This window comes from Diachasmimorpha longicaudata, chromosome 3 (genome assembly GCF_034640455.1).
Source record: "Diachasmimorpha longicaudata isolate KC_UGA_2023 chromosome 3, iyDiaLong2, whole genome shotgun sequence".
Lineage (NCBI taxonomy): Eukaryota > Metazoa > Arthropoda > Insecta > Hymenoptera > Braconidae > Diachasmimorpha > Diachasmimorpha longicaudata.
Window position 1 is genome coordinate 4,536,266 of NC_087227.1, and position 19,242 is coordinate 4,555,507.

Consider the following 19,242-nt stretch of genomic DNA (forward strand, 5'->3'; position numbering starts at 1 on the left):
ATTGAAAGCACAAGTTATTCCCTCGTAAAGCTCTCGAGTAGTTACAGCTGTAGCCGACGAACTTTTGACTCAAAATTTATAATTATATATTTTTTAGATCCATTCTACACGTAATTGGTTTGTACAATAAATATTATAATCTTTTTACGTCTGGAGTGATATTTTTAGTGAATGCACACCTAACACACCACAAATTTTCATAATTAAAACGCGCTATAGGGCACTTTTGGTGTCGTAATTAAAATTGGGTTGAGATATTTTCGGGAAGAAAAATGTTAACAAAAATTCTTATGATGTGAAATTTTTATTTATTCACTTTTCCTCTTACAAATAGATTGATGGAGAGAAATATCGTAACTTTCCACAGAGGTTTCAGGCAAATATTGCGGACCGTTCAGGAAAAATTTCGTTATAGTTTTGTCAAAATTGTAATGCACAGATTTTGCTCATATTTTACTTCTCTCCGTGTGCGTAAAATATTTGACATTTTGCGATACCAGATCTGCCTTGCAATCCTCAAATATAATGTGCTCAATGTTGAAAATATCATCGGCATTGTTAATAGAGCCCTAGGCAGTCATCACTTTCGTCCAAGATAAATGATGTACAATTACCTTTACCGTTGCAAATCTGTCGGTAAAATGAATAGATTAGAATTTATTGTCAGGCTTTATCTTATGGTAAAAGGACAAACATCGAGACTATCGCTATTCCGAAAGTCTGTCACAATTATTTCTCATTGGTTCAGACGGTGGACGCGGCTAATTTGAATTCAGAACTGGTGTTCCTATTGTAAAAAGGACAAAGGTCGATAATATCGATATCTCGAAAGCCTATTACATTTATACCCCACGAGACATAGCCGCGCGCCACCGCGCGCGATTTGGTTAATCTTAATTGTTGTGATATTTTTTATTTAAGTCACATTTGCGGTGAGCGCACCTTATTTTAACTACTGTATGAGTAGAGCAGTTGAATTATAGGGATATAAAAAGTCAATGTAATATTTAAATTCAAAATAATTATACCAAAATGATCCTGAAGTAATCGCGTATGACGTTGAACACGTCATCATTTCGTAAACATGGATCTTTAAAAATTGCTGATATATTCACAGCTGATCTATTTCCCACTTGTCGGCAACATGCAAAATTTTAAATGTCTTGAAGCTGTAAGACGACTTGGAAAATACAGGAGTTTCGATAAGATATAGATATTTACATTTGATGAGTAACTTGTTTCATTTCCATTTTCTAACTAAGTTTTTATTTTCTACTAATTAACTCATCCTTTGACTTGGTTTACTTGATACTTGTGTACTTGTGAAATTCAAATTTTGCCGCTGTGAATGTATCAACCAATCACGAATAAGTGTTACGAAATTTCGATATGTTCGATTCGATTCGAGATTTGAGGTGTATGTCCTTTTTACAAAAGGATTGTTTCATTCCTCTGAGGCGGTTAATTTGAATTCAGCACTCTGCTTCCGATTGTAAAAACGAGAAACATCGAGACTATCGATACCTCGAAAGTCAGTCAGGCTTATTCCTGATTGATTCCGTAATTTGAGGCCGCGAATTTGAATCTCACACAAAAAGCAAAACAAGTCATTAATCGAACATGGCGGATTTGATCGAGATAATCGATTATGTCGTGGTCATAATCGATTACTTAACAATCGATAATCGATTAGTAAAGAGACTATCGATATATCGAAAGTATCACACGTTTTCATTCGTTTACCGCCTGAGGCGGGTAATTCGAACTCAGAACTCATTTGATTTGAAAATTTTCGTTTCGCGAAGGAAAAAAGGAAGTGCTATTACCTTAGTGATAACTGTTGGTTTCTCCGGATCCCATTCACATGCGACCTCGGCAGGTGCTACAGGCTTACTCAAAAAAACATGGTCGCCACAGATGATTGGTTTGTCGCACTCTACGGGAGCCTAAACAATTTTAATAAAATTAGAATTTATTTTGGAAATTTAGATTTGTTGAGTGTTACTTACTCCATTGAAAGGGGGATAAAAGTATTGCAAGCACATATCTTCTGCTGATACTGGACATGCTACCGTTTCCTTATCGTTATCATAATCATCATATTCCTTCGTGACTTCTGAAAATGAAGAAAATAACGAGAAATTAATATCACTAGACAGTTAATCAGTTTTTCCAGAACATCTCAGGGCATAGTAATATAGAAATACAAAAATTATTTTGAGATATTTTTATAAATCTTCAAAAAAAATTGTCCAAAGGTCAAAAGCTTTTCGGTGAGTTAAAGAGATTATTATAAGATGAATTTCCCCAGAGACATATTTTGATTTTTTAAATAAAATAACAAATTATGTCATGCGGCGATATGAGAATCAGTTCACGGATGTGGCTTTCTAATCTGAGTCAAAAGCGATCATTATAATCACATGAGGTAAATGACACTTTTATCGCCTCGTGACATAATCTATTTCAACGTCTTCAGATAAAAATTTGTTTTCTAAAGAATAATCTCTGGAAGTAATCGCCTTGGAAATTTTTTTTGGATCACTAAAAATCGTAGGACAATCATCCGAAAAATTTTTAAATGATTTTCGGGGGGTGGCATATCCCCTTCCCCCACTTTAAAAAAAATAAAAAAATATTTTTTTTTCGTATTTCGTTTCAGGTTTTTACGATTTGTTTCCGTCAAACCCTCAACCCCCTGTACCACATTCTCTGGAGGACGAGAGAAAACCTCGGTCTGAGGGAAAAACCTGTTCAGGTTCAGTGTTGTACCTCGATGGAAATGTTTAATAATTTTTTAATTAAAAAACTGAAGACACGAGAGGCTGTTTACGATTGGTTTAGTCCAATTTAAGGTCTGAAAAAGTGCTTTTTCGTTTACAAGTAAACGAAAAAGCACTTTTCGACACGGCCTGAATGTAGCAGCAGTGACAAAAACGAAAATTATGAGGGTATGCAACAACAGGAGTTTTTTTGACGAGACGATCGTTCGCTAGCGAAACTGTGAGATTAGAACGCTACAAATTTTTGCTAATCATCGTCGGGAATCGAACCCGGATCCCTACAATACTCTAACCGCACGCCCACTAGCCTTCGATCATTAAAGAAAAACTAAACCCAATTAAGAGAGACACCAATAATCATTACTTAATTTCATTTCTAAAAAATAGACTGCGTAAAATTTCTTCCCCGGAATTGAAAATTAATAAGGGCGATAAATTTCCGATAAACAATGACATCATTCTTCTGGAATATTTTTATCTTCAATTTTATCGATTGGAATGACGAGACACATCAATTTATTACGATTATAACCATCGATATCACAATTAGTTGAATAATTATCGTAACATGTTAAATTATATCTTAAAAAATGAACGATGCATTTTCTATAATTATAAAACATTTCTTCATATTTCTTCATTATACCGAGTCGGAAAAGTAAGTTTTCAGTCACTCCATTTCACATCGTTGGTCTGAAAAGCCCTTTTCCGATCCATTCTGATAAAAAACTATATTCGTAGCCAGTGAAAAAAATGGTTTTTAGCTCGCGGGATTCCATCACTCGCCAAAAATCACTTTTTCTGGCTCCCCGACCCGAAAGTGCGGTCTTCCCGGCGCGATTTCGCTCCGGGAACAAGGCCTTTTGTGGCCCGCGTTACCCATATGTTTTTTCTGGCTCCCCGATCCGAAAGTGCGGTCTTCCCGAGGACTGTTGCGAGGACTGTACACAAATGTGACAGGTTCTCTGTTGGAATATAGCCTCAGTTTTCTGAGAATTAATTTTATGATTTTGTTTTACTAACATGCATCACGAACCTGAAAATATTTGATATTAATTGAGTAATTATTTGATGGATTAACGTCATTGTTTCGTTCGACTCTACTTGAATTCCAATGAATTTAAGTTCTAAACGAGAACATTTGGTTAAGTACATGATGCACCTCATGAAGTACATGATATTCCCATTGTTTGAAGAATGTAAAATGGAATTGAAATTATGTACGCGCATTAATTTAACCAATATCTGCAAGAGAATTTTCAGTCCCTGAACGACGTATAAGATTGTAACAAAGACATATCATAAAGAAAAATGAGAAAAAAAAATATTTGTAAAATTGCCTGACAATTTTACTAATATTTTTTTAGTATTTCTCGATGTGATTGTGATAAGGAGAATAATTAGCAAAATAAATGAAAAAATCATATATATTTATAAATAATCATTTTCTGGATTTCACTTTTTCTGCAGCAATTATAGGAAATTTTTTGAATGCAATTCTCACTTTTCGCCCGCCCCGACCAGCAAAACCTCGGCTTCGCCTCGGTTTTGCAAAAGTCGGGCGGGCTCCCATTGATTGTGTTACCACTTATTAAATATTAAGATATTTATGGTCTACCGCACTTTCGGGTGGGGAGCAAGAAAAATAGTATACGACACACGGCCAGGAAGTCGGATTCACTGGCGTAAGTGCTATGCTCTATCACGCACGCCAGGAAATCCAACTTTCTGGCCTTGTGTCGTAATATACTATTTCTCACTCGTCATAAAAAATACTATTCTTCCATACAAAATAAAAAAAATTGAATCTAACGAAACAACGCTTGCACCAGGAAACAAAGATATGTATTACAATTAACAAATACTTTTATAAATAAAATAAATACCGTCAGTATCGGACTCTGGGTATTCGTATGCGTCTTCGCGTTCTCCGCACACAGCAAGAGCCAGCACCAAAACTACTGCACATGACTTGAAAATGAACATCATCTCAAAAGTAGAATTAGTAGTAAAACAAAAACAAAACTGTGATTTGTCGCATGATCTTTTTCTTTTATATATGCTATTAGGCACATTGTTATCTAAATGAGCTTCAATGGAGTGGAAAAATGTGGGCTTTCGTAGGTACGTGTACTCTACAATATGATGCGGCTATAGCTCGAGGCAAGTAGCTTCCACCATATGGGGCATCGTGGTGACGTCTGTCACAGGTATTCCGTATCTTGTGATGAGTGAAAAATTATGAAAAATATTTATCATCGAATCACAGAATTACACTTCTACATATTATGGAACAATTTGTCATTTCAATATATTTATTTGTTTATTTATAGCGAAATTTCCTGCGAGTTCCTGGAAGATTTTGCAACTGGCCATCGCCTAGGAGCCTTCAGCCAAGTATTTACATATTATATACATGATACCTCCTGCGAAGTTGTCTAAACATAAATTTTTATTCAGTTTTGCTGAGTGTAGATAAAGAAAATGACGACGCTTTTCACCAGATTACGTGTCAATATCCAATTTCCACCACCTGGACATGCTAACGTGGGGCTAAAAATCCGCGTAATATGAGCCCAAGTAGCCAAGTAGAGGGGCTATCGTTAATAACAATTTTTTGAAAACGAGCCTCCTCCATTGATATAAATTGATACTGAGCTTAACGTGCATTTTAATTTGTTTCTGTTTTTATTTTCTAATAATAGTAACGATTTCATTTTTTTTACTAACAGCACATCGAAATATGTCCTTGGCTAATTTTTTTACAAAAATAATTTTGGTTTTTGTTTAGAAATGTGGTTGTACTGTTTTATCTCACTTTCTTTTTATTTTAATATAAATATCGTCTATCGAATATAAAGACATATGAAAAAATAGATAATCACTGCAATTTTAACCCATATCTTATTTTTCTACTAATGTTCCATCAGGTAATTTTTTATACTCATAGACAGTGCTCTTTCTTCTGCTAATCCAAAAATCAGTATCAGCTCCATCGAACAGGTATTGCGGGTCAACCGCAGCCTCTTTCAATTTCACGCTATCGGCTTTAACATTCTGATCTGGTAATATTCTTCTGTGACTCGGTCTGCATGTGTAGACATTTGAAGTAGTTGGATCATCAACCACTTTGACAATAGTTCCAGAAGCTCGCAGAAGTTTTATACCGTCCTCGGGTTCTGGATGGTCGACGTGTTTCCTCTTGCGTATTTTATTGGAACATGTTACTTCTTTCATTATTTCGATATTTCTGTAAAATAAAGGATGTGCTGTGTATTTTTTAAAAGTATAGGTAATTAATAACTTTCACTTTTTAATCAAATGTCAAAATCTTCATTCCGATTTAGTCATAAGCAGTTTTTAGGAAAAGTCACGTTTAAAGATATTGAAAAGAACGAAAACAATACGATCACATTCAAGACCTATATGAGTTTATATTAATACTATGAGGTCATTGTTTCCTGGAGAGGCCGTCTGCGAGGTCTTACAACGCAAACTCCAGTTAATGTTTATCAAATAATATGAAGAAATCTTTGTTCATGGAAAGGAAGAAACCATGATGACGATGCTTTGGTTTTTGAGATTTTAAGATCGTTTGTCAGTTCGTCAACTGCTCTCGAAGTGTGAACACATAATCATAAGAAACAAAATTGCTCTTACTTTTATCGCGTAGTAATAACTTTTATGAGGTTTTTAATGTTTGAGAATTTAATTTAATAAGTGGATTTGGATACAATGTAAGACAATATGATTTAAGCTCTGAAATCGCGTGACAATTATATACGAATATGTGCTACGTTGGAGGACAGTCAAAGGAGTGTTTCGTTGGCAGGTCAAGGCCCGAATGCCTAATTGTCCTCCGATTTTGTCCATCCACCCTGTGTGCTCCTTGGTTTGGGCCCGATATCACTAGGGGGTGTCAAGCCCTCGTCCTTTCACGTCGGGTCTCAGTTTTCCCTCGTCTCCGACTCAACGCAGATTTTCCCCGCTTTAATCATCTAATTTTCATTAACCTGGCTTCCAATTATTAAAATCTAATGAAAGACTACTGGCTTGAAATCCCGTGTGGATTCCTCGAGAGACCGATTTAGATGCCCCCGCCCTTCGCTCGTCCAGGGTGAGGTCCGACCCAAAGACAAGACCCTTTTGTCCTTTGGGTTGTCCAGGTGTTGAGCTGTTTCGGTCATAAACTGCCCAATTGTTTCCGCACTTCCCGAAGACGTTTACAATAGGTCACTCGATTGGATTCCAATATCAGAAATATTCCTCACAAAAATCATTGAAAAGTCTCAAAAACCCAAAAACCAAAAAAGTTCTTATTGGAAATGGGATAATGCTTCAATAATCAAACGTGTGAATCCAGTTTGATCTCTTTTATTTCATACGCTGGAAAATCACAACCGCTTTGCTTCATTTCCTTAAACGAGCTAACTAATAGACTAAAGGGATACAACACCCTGGACCTGATGACTCTCTCATCAACAATGGTCCCACTCATGCACATCTGTAGACATTCAGAAAACAAAGCATACACATCACCCCCAGACTTTCTAGAATTATTTCTCATAAAAATGTTTTCCACTCTCAAGTGGAAACACCAGAATAAAAGTGTTGAATTTTTGGAGATTTCCCCAAATACAAAACTCACTCTTTCTCCTCTGGAAAATATGTTCCAGAACTTTATGGTGGTAGGGCCCCGAATGTATGAAAAAAAAGTGGCCATGGGGCTATAACATAAAAACCTTTTGGGGGGTGGAAATGTTCTGATCCATGAGGCCTAAAATCCTATCTTTAAGTTTAGTCTATCGTTAGAGTGTCTAGAGGAACGTACCTCCTGACATAAGTAAAGTCAAATATATATTGATTAAATATAAAGTGTTCAAAAGAAACAACAGTGTTCCTTATTTTAATCCCATAATACAATAACAAGAAATACTTATCATGCAAAGATCCATTCATTCCCTTCGAAAATTAATTTTTGATAAACATTCGAAATGTAAACTCCAATAGTTTTCGTAAGGAAATGAACCAAGTGCAAATCGTCATGACCTCTTATTGAAAAAAAATTGAAACCATCGCAATCGTTGTTGAAAATTGACAAAAGAAACAAATAAAACGTCACGTCCAACTCATCATTAGTTTATAACAATATACGAGGGTGGTGATGATGGTACTATTCCACAGGTTTCGCAAAGTTCATGTCTCTGAATGTCTTCACTCTGTCTTACGGTATAGAAAAGAAGTTGGAAGTGGGTTTATTAATTCGCAACATTGTTATCGAAAATCTTTAGCCGGATGTACCGGTGCACTGGTTCAGTCTAAACTTCATGTGACAACTCTAACGAAAAGAGAAAATCTCTGATATTTAATCACATAATATTGAGAGTGCATGGTACGTGTAGACAAAAATTAACCGCCTGTCCATATCTCTGTTTAGTCCATGGCAGTATTTTATAGCTTCCCTCAGAACAGTGCTGGAATGTTTAGAATACTTTCAATAAGCAGAAACAGAAGGAAAAGAAAGAAATCAGTGAACCAGGGCCTTTTGTTGAATGGGTCCAGAGGGTGAAAACTTTTGTCACTAAGAGTTAATTCCTTTGCACACATCATAGGAGAAAGATATACCTTCTGAGTCAAATCGTTTGATATTATTTAGTAAATCCCTGCCCATAATCCAATACATAGTCAGTTGGAAGCAAATCGTGCCAAACATATTGATCCTTATCGTATTTCTGAAGTTTTTTTTACAATTAGCTATTTTTTACTTTTGTTCTATACTGTAAAGCTCAGTGAAGGCATTCACAGATGAGAACCTTGCAAAACTTGTGAAATGCCACCACAATAACTTGTGGTGTATCCTTGAATTTGTTTCTTTTTTTTATTTTCAAAAATAATAATAATGATGTCAATTTTTTTCCTCAATATCAACCCAGTGAAATATGTGCTTTTGTGTGTGTGTGTGTGTGTGTGTGTTTGAAGGTGTGGTTGGAATTATTCGAAAATCGATACATAACCTCAAACTACCATTACAGATTTAGGGTAAAAAAAAAGAGTTGATTCCTAAGCATCACTAAGTGAAGCTTTATCTACGCAGACTACGAAGACTACGCTGTACCTCGCAATTGCATACCATCATTTGTTTTGTCTCATTCATCGGCTTGCTCTTTTGCTGTTTTAGGTTTCTCCACATAGATACTGCCAATAATTTGACTGTGGTGTTTATTTATCCTCGTATCCTCATATGAGAACACAAGTGGACCTACATTTTTTGAGTGGGCTCAGAACCACTGAGATTTCAGGTAAAATAATTATTTCACTGTTACCAAACCCCATTATTGCACTTCGTTTATTGTATCCGTAGACCGGTAATTATGTTGGATTCTACTAACACCATTATTTCCATCATTTATTCGTGATGACGATTTGTACGTGATCCTCTCCAATCGGGCGTTGAAGTAGGCACAAAACTCGGTAGATGTGTGATGATATGACACATCGAACAATGACAGTTTAGCAGAATTTCATACAGGATGGCATTTTGCAAAATATGTTCGTATTGATTGTCGCGTTCTAACGTTTTGTCAGTCCATTGACTGAAGCAAACATGGAATGTTTCCATCAATGTCATTATTTAACCGAATTAATTGAATGAAAATCCACCACGTGAAAGAACTAAAAGAGAAATATTGATTATCCAATAAGATACATACCTGTCCAAATGTTCGGCCAGTTTTTTAGCCATGAAATTTTTGAAACCTTCAGAAACTTCAACTTCATCATGTTTATCCACACAATGTTCTTTGGTATCTAAAAATTTGAAAAAAATAATTAAATATTTCCAGCATTAATAAACGAATAGATCAACTGATAGAAAATAGCAAGAATAAATACGTTCACGTAGAATAAATGAGAACCTTGGGTCTGTTTTGTTGATTTTTCTGCAAACAACGATTCCCTCCATAATTCAGTCTCTGCCACTGCTTCGATTGTTTTTATTATCGCTTCATCATCACAAGAAGAAGAATCTTCGTTTTCCTCTTTCATGATCAACAAACAATCGTAAGATGACTCGTACCGAGGTTACCATATGAGCAAAGAGAATATACTAGAGCATAGAGCAAAGGGAATATACTAAAGTAGACAAAACTAACCCGGAGACTCAGGTGACCCAACAATAGTAATTACCCCAGCGGTGGGACGCAGCACCGTCGATTGTGACGCCCATTTCGGGTAAAATGAGTCCAAGGAGAGGATTCTATCAATAAATAAAAAAAAAAGAGGCTATCTTTAATAACAATAAAAAAAAATTTATTAAAAAAAAATTAAATCTATCAAATTGTTTTTATTATCAATTATTGTTTGTCTTTCACCTATCAATGGGTTCCTATGGTCAAAATAATAAATTTTTAATAATCAGGGACTAACTTTTTAGACCTGCGTATTTATTATAAATTAAGCCCTCCGCTAAAATATCCCAAAATTTAATGAGTCAACTTCGATGGAGTCCTCATTAGATCTCTAGCGGATAACAAATCCACTTTCAAACGTTGGCGCTGAGTTATTCCCATGGCGTCACTGTCCTGCTAGTGACATAGTTAGCGGCGACATAACATTAGTATATCTAGTAACTTTGTTTTTGGAGTGCCGTCCGTCCATTTTCCCTAGCCAGCGGAACTGCTAGGAGGGGGGTTAAGGTTTGAAGCTGACAAAACGCAACAAAACGCGGGATTGATGGTCAGGATTGTGGTGTGGAGAACGACTGCTGGAAAAAAATCTCAATAAAGTAGTTTTCAGGTACTGTGTGAGAAGAAAGTGGGTTTCACGAATTTTCAAGGACTCATTACAGAGTTTGAGAACTCGAGGGAGTAAAAAAACATCCTCGAGATGGATTTCCTAGAGTATCCGGACATCACTGCAGAGGTTAAGGGCGCAATGGTACGTTCACATTGTTGTTTTACTCTTTCACCAATTTTTCAAAGATTTTCGTCACTATTTTATTACCATGAATTGCATTTACTTTCATTGATTATCCAAAAATGTTATTCTAGTTATTTAGTTTAACGATCTTTATGCTCATTTATTTATTGATTAAATTATTTATCACTCTTCACTCGTGAGAATTCATGGGAAAATAATTAATTCGTCGATCCTTCAAATAACTTTGTTTATTACTCTGTCAATAAGTTTTAATTTATTTTCTTTGTCAATGTTTTACCAGACACCAGGTCGGCTAAAGCTGACCGATCAAGCCCTTCACTTCAAGAACCAAAAAACTGGAAAAGTCGAGCAGATTTCTTCAACCGACATGGAAATGGTGAACTTCCAGAAGTTCGTAGGTACGTGGGGGCTTCGAATCTTCCTGAAGAATGGAATTCTTCACCGATTCAGAGGCTTTAAAGAGGCTGACTTGGAGAAGGTCTCCAAATTCTTCAGTACAAACTACAATAAGGATATGCTTGAGAAAGAACTGTCCCTGAAAGGCTGGAACTGGGGGACAGCTAAATTCACTGGCTCAGTCCTGTCCTTTGACGTTGGTCATCACACCGCCTTCGAAGTGCCTCTCTACAATGTTTCACAGTGCACAACGGGGAAAAACGAGGTGACACTCGAGTTCCACCAAAATGACGACGCACCGGTGTCTCTAATGGAGATGCGCTTTCACATTCCAGTTTCGGACTCTGCGGAGACAGATCCTGTTGATGCTTTCCACCAGCAGGTGATTGACATTATCGTTGTTTTATTGGGGGTATTTTTAGAGTTAAAAATATTGGATTGTGGGGATACAAATGAAAGCATATTTTGAGTATTTTAACATTTTAAATTGTCATTAGAATTTGGTTGAAACTAGACGCTGGAGGTACTCTACAATGCACTGAGAGAAAAATATCGTAGATTCTACGGAATATATTTTGTGGGATACTTGTTCTTGCATATGAAAGTAGAATTCCACTTTTTAGACATTTTAAATCATTATTTTACCAGTGGATTCCCAATAGAGCGTACATAATGACATATTTCTTTGAAAATGAGTCATTATGCGGTTGAAAATATCTTATTGCACGCGAATCTGTTGATGTCGTCGACCATAAATTTTTAGATCGAATGCGATACATTCAAATCACTATTTAAATGTGATGAACTATTCATAGTATTCAAAGGAATATAAGATAGATTAAACCCCCATGTGATCGAATTATGGGGTTTCGGTTTGGAGCCTTCAGATTAAACTAAAACTGACTAGATATTTCGTATCGTCCAGGACTTATTCCGTTGGCCCTATTGATCAACACTGAGTGGTTGAATAATAATATGAGCGCTCCATTCTACTAAATTTTTCTCTCAGTCTAAGAATACTCGCCTTGTGAACTCACTACCTGTTGCTACTGAGGCCCAAAGTACACTTAAAGAGGGCAATATAATTCCCTCCTACCCTAACCCTTGGTCTTTCCATCTTGACCTTCCCTGGTCACCAGATGTATTTTGGGAAAACCCACACTGAGAAAGTTCCACGGGGCGTTTTCCCTTCTTTGCAAATATAAAACTTTCCGCGGAGTCAAAAGTGCATTTTCCACTGAATTATCATGCTCTGACACACTCATTGTTTTGCGTAAATCATTGAAATTTGTTAAACTATTGCAGACAGTTGTGGCCGTACACATGAAAAGGGCGCACTTTATAGACCCTAATTTCAGAGATATTCGCATTTTTCTGAACGGGCTAAGGATTATCTATTATTTTTATGGTCTCAGACTTAACTAAAGCTATTCCGGTGTCTAATAAGACGTGGTGAATCTAATTATCTCAACGAAAATTTTTTTTTTCACGTTCGAAAAAACAAAAAGAGCGCACTTTGTCGATCAATGAAGGTAATGAGGATTCCGACACTATAACTCTGCGATTTTTCTCCTCAGAGGGTCCTGATTGATCTTAAACCATGGGTGATATGAGCAATTGTACGCCCATGGCACTCCATATTGACAAAGTGGACTGTTTTTACACGAAGGGCCACCTTTTACTCGAATCATTGTTCACTCGCTCTAGAGAATATTGAAATAAAATTCTAATCCACATTAAAATGATAATGACCTTGAAATATCATTGTCATCGACAATTTAACCAACAATGTTTCATGATTTAGGTAATGGACAAAGCGTCAGTCATTTCTGTCTCCGGGGATGCCATCGCCATCTTCAAGGAGATCCAGTGTCTTACGCCCCGAGGTCGCTACGACATCAAGATCTTCCAGTCTTTCTTTCAGCTTCACGGAAAGACATTCGACTACAAAATCCCAATGTCCACTGTCTTGCGTCTCTTTCTCCTGCCTCACAAAGACAATCGTCAAATGTTCTTCGTCGTCTCACTGGATCCGCCGATCAAACAGGGCCAAACTCGTTATCACTACCTCGTTCTGCTGTTCAATCAGGAGGAGGAAACATCCATCGAATTACCGCTTACTGAGAAGGAACTCAAAGACCGATACGAGGACAAATTGCCGAAGGACTTGTCGGGGCCAACTTACGAGGTCAGTCAGGATTAAGTCATGATAATTGTAGATTTCAGTACATGTGTGATAGGTGGGTTCTAGATTGAAATACCCGGTAGAAATATCGTCCTGTTGGTTGGAACAATTTAGAAAATACTTATATTTGATTGTTTAGTTATACAACTAGTTCCCAGACATTTACTGACGAATGCAGGAGAAGTTCTTCCGGGTATTTAATGGAGCCCTAGCCTTTTAGTTAATTCAAAGGTTATCGAAAACTACATGAAATTTTTATAAAATGATCACATTTGACATTCTAATTTTTTCCTCAGTTTAGTTTAGTAACGAAGTGGTTAAACGAGAGAATTCACTCCTGACGATTGACCAGTTTTTTTTATGAATAGTTCAATATTTAGGAGAAATAGCAAAATTTTGACTGGAATGTTTTTTCTGGAGCGAATTGAGGACAACAAGAAACGTTATGATAAAAAATCCCTTAACTCTCTGAGATTCAGAGATATCAAGCAAAAACTCAACTCCGAGATAAGTCAACTTATCTTGTTTTGTCAAATTCATTTTGCTATCGTTCATTTCTTTTTAGTTATTCTTTCATCTTAGATTTATTTAGCTACACCTGTGCTACCACTAGTTATCTTTAATGAAAAGATTTTCATTTTAAAAATTATATCTGTATCTAACAATTTGATATCTAACAATATCAATTTTGGGATATTTATGTCGCTGGAATTTCCTCATCGAAGACACATTCCTAGATTTTTACCAGGTTCAATGATATGCTCCACAGGTACTCGGAAAAGTAATGAAGGTAATTATCAATCGTAAATTGACGGGACCAGGTGGTTTCGTGGGTCACTCAGGCACTCCAGCAATCGGATGCTCCTTCAAAGCAGCTGCTGGATACCTTTATCCCCTTGAACGAGGTTTTATTTACGTTCACAAGCCCCCAATTCACATAAGATTCGATGAAATAGCCTCTGTGAATTTCGCTAGAGGTGGTGGCAGCACCAGAAGTTTTGATTTTGAGATTGAATTGACATCTGGAGTTGTTCACACATTTTCGAGCATCGAAAAAGAAGAGTATGGAAAGCTTTTTGATTTCATTACTTCAAAAAAATTGAGAGTGAAGAACAGGGGAAAGGGGGAGAAAGTCTCCTACGACAACGACTTTGGGGATTCTGATCAAGAGGCTGAGCCTGATGCCTATTTGGCTAGGGTTAAGGCTGAGGCTAAGGAACGCGATGACGATGCTGGTGATTCCGAGGAGGATGAGAGCACTGACGAGGACTTCAATCCTAATCAGGTTGAGAGTGACGTTGCTGAGGAATATGATTCTAATCCTGGGACTACTGATGACTCGGATGAGGAGGTCGATAGTGATGAGAGTGCGAAGAAAGAGAAAAAGGAGAAGAAGGAGAAGAAGAAGAGTAAGAGTGCAAAAACGGTTAGTTCTGGCATTTGATGGGTTTAACTAAAGTATAAAAGTTGATAACAAATTGTTAATGGACTTGTCAACGTAGCGAGAAATATGAATATCGTTTGGGATAGATCATTGGGATATTTGTTGTATTAATATTTCGTGAAACGCTTTTCTTCTTTTAACATTACATTATTTATCAACGAGTGTTTTTAATTCAATCAAAGGTGAGCGAGAAACCGAGAAAACCGAGGGGAAAGAAGAAGGAGAGAGAGGAGGGCAAACCTAAGAGACCGGCGACAGCTTTCATGTTGTGGTTGAACAACGCCAGGGAGAAGATAAAGCAGGACAATCCTGGAATTGCGGTTACGGAGATTGCCAAGAAGGGGGGAGAAATGTGGAAGACACTCGAGGGAAAATCCGTAAGTCACAACTGTTGTTTCGAATTTTCCGAATGATTATCATGAGCTAATCATTTTTTTCTCCTGATTTTTTCATTAGATCATTTAATTTTTACCAGCAGAATTGGTAATTGGCTTCCGAATGAATCTGTCTGAGTTCCAATTCAAGAGAAAATTCAGAGTTATCAATTTTTATCTATCTAGTAAGACCAATTCAATTGTTACTTGCCATTGAAATAAGAGAATTGAAAAATCGGTCAAGAACAAGGCAAGAGCACAAAGAAGATAATTTTTCATTGCAAAAACCACTTATTTTGCATTTAAAATTGTTCAAAAAATGTTCAAAATTATATTTGAAAGTTTATATACGCGAACTCTTCTTTATCGACGCATATTTGTATTTCCTGGACAATGCTGTATAGCATTGAAAAAGAAATGGACCATAAAAAACCCAGTGAGTCTCTTCATCTCTAATTCGCATTATTTGTTTTTAATTAATTCAGGAATGGGAGAAGAAAGCACAAAAATTGAAGGAAGAGTACGCAGAAGCCATGAAGAAGTTCGAGGCATCTGGTGGAGGTTCAAAGGACAAGTCAAGTAAGGAGAAACCAGAAAAGAAAAAGCGAGAAACGAAAAAGGATTCGAAGAAAGAGAATCTTTCTCCTGCAAAGTCTGGCTCCTTCAAGAGTAAAGAGTACATTTCTGATGATGACAGCAGCAGTGGAGAAGACACAAAGAAATCTGATAAGGAGAGTGATAATGAAAGTGAGGAGGAAGAGAAGAAAAAACCAACTAAGAAAGGAGGGGAGAAACGTCCAGCAGTAGTGAGTTTAATTTATCATTATTCTGGGAACGAGGGAATGCAGGGAGACGAGAGGTGTTTTTATCGCTGAGAAATTTTTTAGTTAAAAGCGATTTGGCATTGTGATAAGTTTCTATTTCTTTCTAATGCATTCCATCCTGCAGGGATTCTTTTATTGATTGGGCTACAGGACAATTAAGTAACAAAATGTTACAACGAAATAAGTCACTGATGACTCGTGTCCAGTATTTTATGAATATCTCGAAACCTATGGAAGATGGGAGAATCTTCGTCATAACTTTTTTTGTCGGGCGAATTGAGTATTACAAAAAATAATATGACAACAATCATGCTCTCTCTTAGATTCGGAGATATTGCTCAAAGACTAAATTGAAAGATCAAACAGATGGTCTGTTACTTCACTACTGAATTCCTATCGTTCAATAAATCGTTTATTGAGGACGTGTTCTTAGTCGAAAATATCGAAAGATTGTTAAGAACAAAGTAAATTAATAAAATTGGAAAATTGCCCCTCTAAAATTCTGAATTATGACTTTGGCAATTAACAATCAATTTTGATATAATTTTCAATCAAATATAACTACAAACTATGAAATTATCCAATGATTGCTATATGATGAGAACGAAAAAGATGGGGTGGATTGACATTCCATTGGAATATTTTCATTCTCGTTCGTTGAATTAATTTTATCGGAATTTTTTTCGTTAATTTTCCTCATTTTTCTTGTACAGGAGGACAAAAAGAGGAAAACGAAAAAGGGGAAAAAAGGATCATCAGCGTCCAGTGAGGAAGAAGAGCTTGAGGAAAGTGATGAGTCCAGTGGCAGTGACTAATACTAAACATAAATTATTAATAGAAGGAAAGTTACACGCTGATAAGTTGAAATGTTGTAAAAATGTTTTCGTATTGTTTCATGTATTTTTTTCATTAAGAGCAAAATAATAACCTCCATTTACAGAAAATATTTCGCTTCGCCTTCATTCGACATATTTTTACAATTACAGAGAAATTAAAAATGATAGAACAACAAAAAGAAGAAAAATAAATTTTCTTTTTTATATTTACAAACTATATTTCTAGGTCAATTGTCAGCTTGGTGCCTTCTTTTCATTCTCTGTGCCCAGGTGGTTTACCTCGATGTCTTTTAACTCGATATTCTGCTCTTTCATTGCTTTCTATTAACACAGAATGAAATTTTCTAAAATTAGTTTACATTATAAAGATTAATCATGTAGTTTATTAATGTATAAAACGCGTGTAAATTTGCTTTAGAATCACATGAATTTATTCTTTATAATACTTTCGGTTGGCGTCGAAATGTTTCGAGAAATTTACCATAGGTTATTATTCATAAACAATTTTAGCGGAACGGAATTATTGATTTGACATAAAATTGTTGAGAAATATTTTTCATAGTAAATTTCTGGATCAACTCAAAACGTCGTCTCATAGATCATTTTATTCCTCTTCACTAATTATGTTAGAAGAATTTCCATTTTTATTCCCAAAGAACAATTGACGGTCAAACTGAAAAGGAAAATGAATTCACTGGTTGGGAGTTCACAATTTGTTAAAATTATTACTGATTTCTAACGGATTCAAATCGCGAGTCTTTGAGATTGAAAAACTAGTAAATTATTGCGAAATCTGAAAATAATCCTTAAAATGAAATGGAATTGACTACATTTTGATAAGAAAGAACTCCATGAACTGCTTCTTGCCTTTAACTAATTAAAGACAGGAATTAGGAAATTTACCTGAATTTTCCTTGTTTATTCATTACTATCGAATCATTCCACTGAAAATTGAAATTCTATTGTTTCCCGATGCAATTTTTTGTGTCAACGCACAAAAAGGAAATCGAAATTCCATTCAAAACAAATGATACGAATGGAACTGCAATGAAATTCCATTGCTACCTTTCTAGATTGACATTTCATAGGAATTCCATTTATCATTCATTAATTTCTTAATAACAATATGCTCATGTCGTTTGGCAGGTAATTTCGTCTTTTTCCTTTTGATAAAATTGTGAATTCTCATGAAATAAAATTCTTTCCAATTTGGAAACTGTCCTCTGAAAATTTTTTCACAATGAAAACTGGAAATCTCAGCCAAATTTGTCATGTGCCAAAGCTCAATTATTCCTAATCAAGGATAGATCGACGAATTATAATTATAATACATTATCACATGCCTCCACACATTCTTTGTAAACCTTGAGAAGAGGTGCACAGATGGAATCATCAGTGTCCCCCTTCATAAATCTCCCGGTAAACCAATTATTGAAGCACTCATCGTATGTCTTCTTCAGCTCCTGGCACGCCTCCATTTTCCCCTGTAAGTAATCATCATTATGTAAATAAAACAATGCAAATTACCTTCACACATTGTTGATAAACTTTGAAGAGAGGAGCGCACATGGAGTCATTTGTATCGCCTTTGAGGAAATTTTCAGTGAACCAAGTTTGAAAACATGTGTCGTAGTCTCGCTTAATGTCATTGCATGCTCCACCTAGGCTATTCATTGCTTAATTCACTTATGACTTGTCCTGAAAGAAGACAAATGACTCCACTAATGATGATCATTAAGACAATTTGCGATTGTTTGAGCGATGGATAAGAATAAATTTGACATGAATCAATAATGATGTGCTACACACCATAGTCCGATTTTATTCGACAGTCTCCTTGACATTTTTATCTAGTCAAAGTTAATAAAAAAGTCAATAATAGTGATGAACAATATCGATTGATTAGGATCCAAAGGAGTGTTGGGTAGAACAGTATTTTAAGAGTTTGAGACTTGATATTTTTCATGTACTAAGTAAAGAAATATCGGAATATGTTGTATTAGACTAGAATTTATTTCGTTGATGCTAATTTTACAGTTTTATATCTGCACATACCAAATATAATAAGGCATTAAAAAATAATCTACTCACCTGGACGTCCTTTCGTTGCTTCAAATTGTCGGATAAGAGGTTACGTTATCTTCTTCTTGATTTTCCTTTATTATTGTCGCGATTTTCATTCGAACTATCGCACGATTATTGGTGAATATCGTTGGCTTACTGTTGCCGATTTCTGAGGGCCAATTTTGAGGGGTTACTGTCAGTAAATCGCGTAAAATGGTTTTTTCACTATAGCCGGAACAAGCTTGCGCCAGACGTAAATCGAATTTCAGTTTTTTCCAGTTGATAATGGAGATTTCTGTGTAAAATTCGTTCGACTCTGGAGATATTACAGATTTATCCATCCAATGGGGTACTTCGACGTTTGTCGTGGTTTTTAACTATTATTTATCGGGATTAAG

General features: G+C 35.9%; 4 protein-coding genes across 6 annotated transcripts; 1 reads left to right on the top strand and 3 right to left on the bottom strand.

Moving 5' to 3' along the window:
• Nucleotides 1-300: 300 nt before the first annotated feature.
• Nucleotides 301-4,802, bottom strand: LOC135159999 (uncharacterized). Its single transcript, XM_064116111.1, has 4 exons — nucleotides 4,670-4,802; nucleotides 2,010-2,116; nucleotides 1,827-1,946; nucleotides 301-630 (listed from the first exon to the last, which is right to left on the bottom strand). The coding sequence occupies exons 1-4, from the start codon at nucleotides 4,770-4,772 to the stop codon at nucleotides 559-561; spliced, it is 402 nt and encodes a 133-aa protein (XP_063972181.1). The 5' UTR covers nucleotides 4,773-4,802; the 3' UTR covers nucleotides 301-558.
• LOC135159993 (uncharacterized) lies at nucleotides 4,687-9,898 on the bottom strand. Of its 2 annotated transcripts, none has more exons than XM_064116105.1 (3): nucleotides 9,675-9,887; nucleotides 9,494-9,590; nucleotides 4,687-6,033 (listed from the first exon to the last, which is right to left on the bottom strand). In XM_064116105.1, exons 1-3 carry the CDS (start codon nucleotides 9,742-9,744, stop codon nucleotides 5,688-5,690), a joined length of 513 nt encoding a protein of 170 aa, XP_063972175.1. In that variant the 5' UTR covers nucleotides 9,745-9,887; the 3' UTR covers nucleotides 4,687-5,687. The 2 variants fall into 2 exon arrangements, with proteins under 2 accessions (XP_063972175.1, XP_063972174.1); XM_064116104.1 differs by having other exon boundaries at nucleotides 4,811-6,033; nucleotides 9,698-9,898.
• A 579-nt stretch (nucleotides 9,899-10,477) lies between these two features.
• LOC135159978 (FACT complex subunit Ssrp1) lies at nucleotides 10,478-16,888 on the top strand. Of its 2 annotated transcripts, none has more exons than XR_010298483.1 (7): nucleotides 10,478-10,718; nucleotides 11,002-11,499; nucleotides 12,922-13,305; nucleotides 14,072-14,728; nucleotides 14,929-15,123; nucleotides 15,203-15,305; nucleotides 15,606-15,739. XR_010298483.1 is itself a non-coding variant. In XM_064116077.1 (7 exons), the coding sequence occupies exons 1-7, from the start codon at nucleotides 10,668-10,670 to the stop codon at nucleotides 16,757-16,759; spliced, it is 2,208 nt and encodes a 735-aa protein (XP_063972147.1). In that variant the 5' UTR covers nucleotides 10,480-10,667; the 3' UTR covers nucleotides 16,760-16,888. The 2 variants fall into 2 exon arrangements, 1 of the variants encoding a protein (XP_063972147.1); XM_064116077.1 differs by lacking the exon at nucleotides 15,203-15,305 and adding an exon at nucleotides 16,658-16,888 and having other exon boundaries at nucleotides 10,480-10,718; nucleotides 15,606-15,926.
• On the bottom strand, nucleotides 16,823-19,116 carry LOC135160000 (TP53-regulated inhibitor of apoptosis 1-like). The gene is made up of 3 exons (XM_064116112.1): nucleotides 18,872-19,116; nucleotides 18,308-18,478; nucleotides 16,823-17,101 (listed from the first exon to the last, which is right to left on the bottom strand). The coding sequence occupies exons 2-3, from the start codon at nucleotides 18,452-18,454 to the stop codon at nucleotides 17,015-17,017; spliced, it is 234 nt and encodes a 77-aa protein (XP_063972182.1). The 5' UTR covers nucleotides 18,455-18,478; nucleotides 18,872-19,116; the 3' UTR covers nucleotides 16,823-17,014.
• Nucleotides 19,117-19,242: the final 126 nt, after the last annotated feature.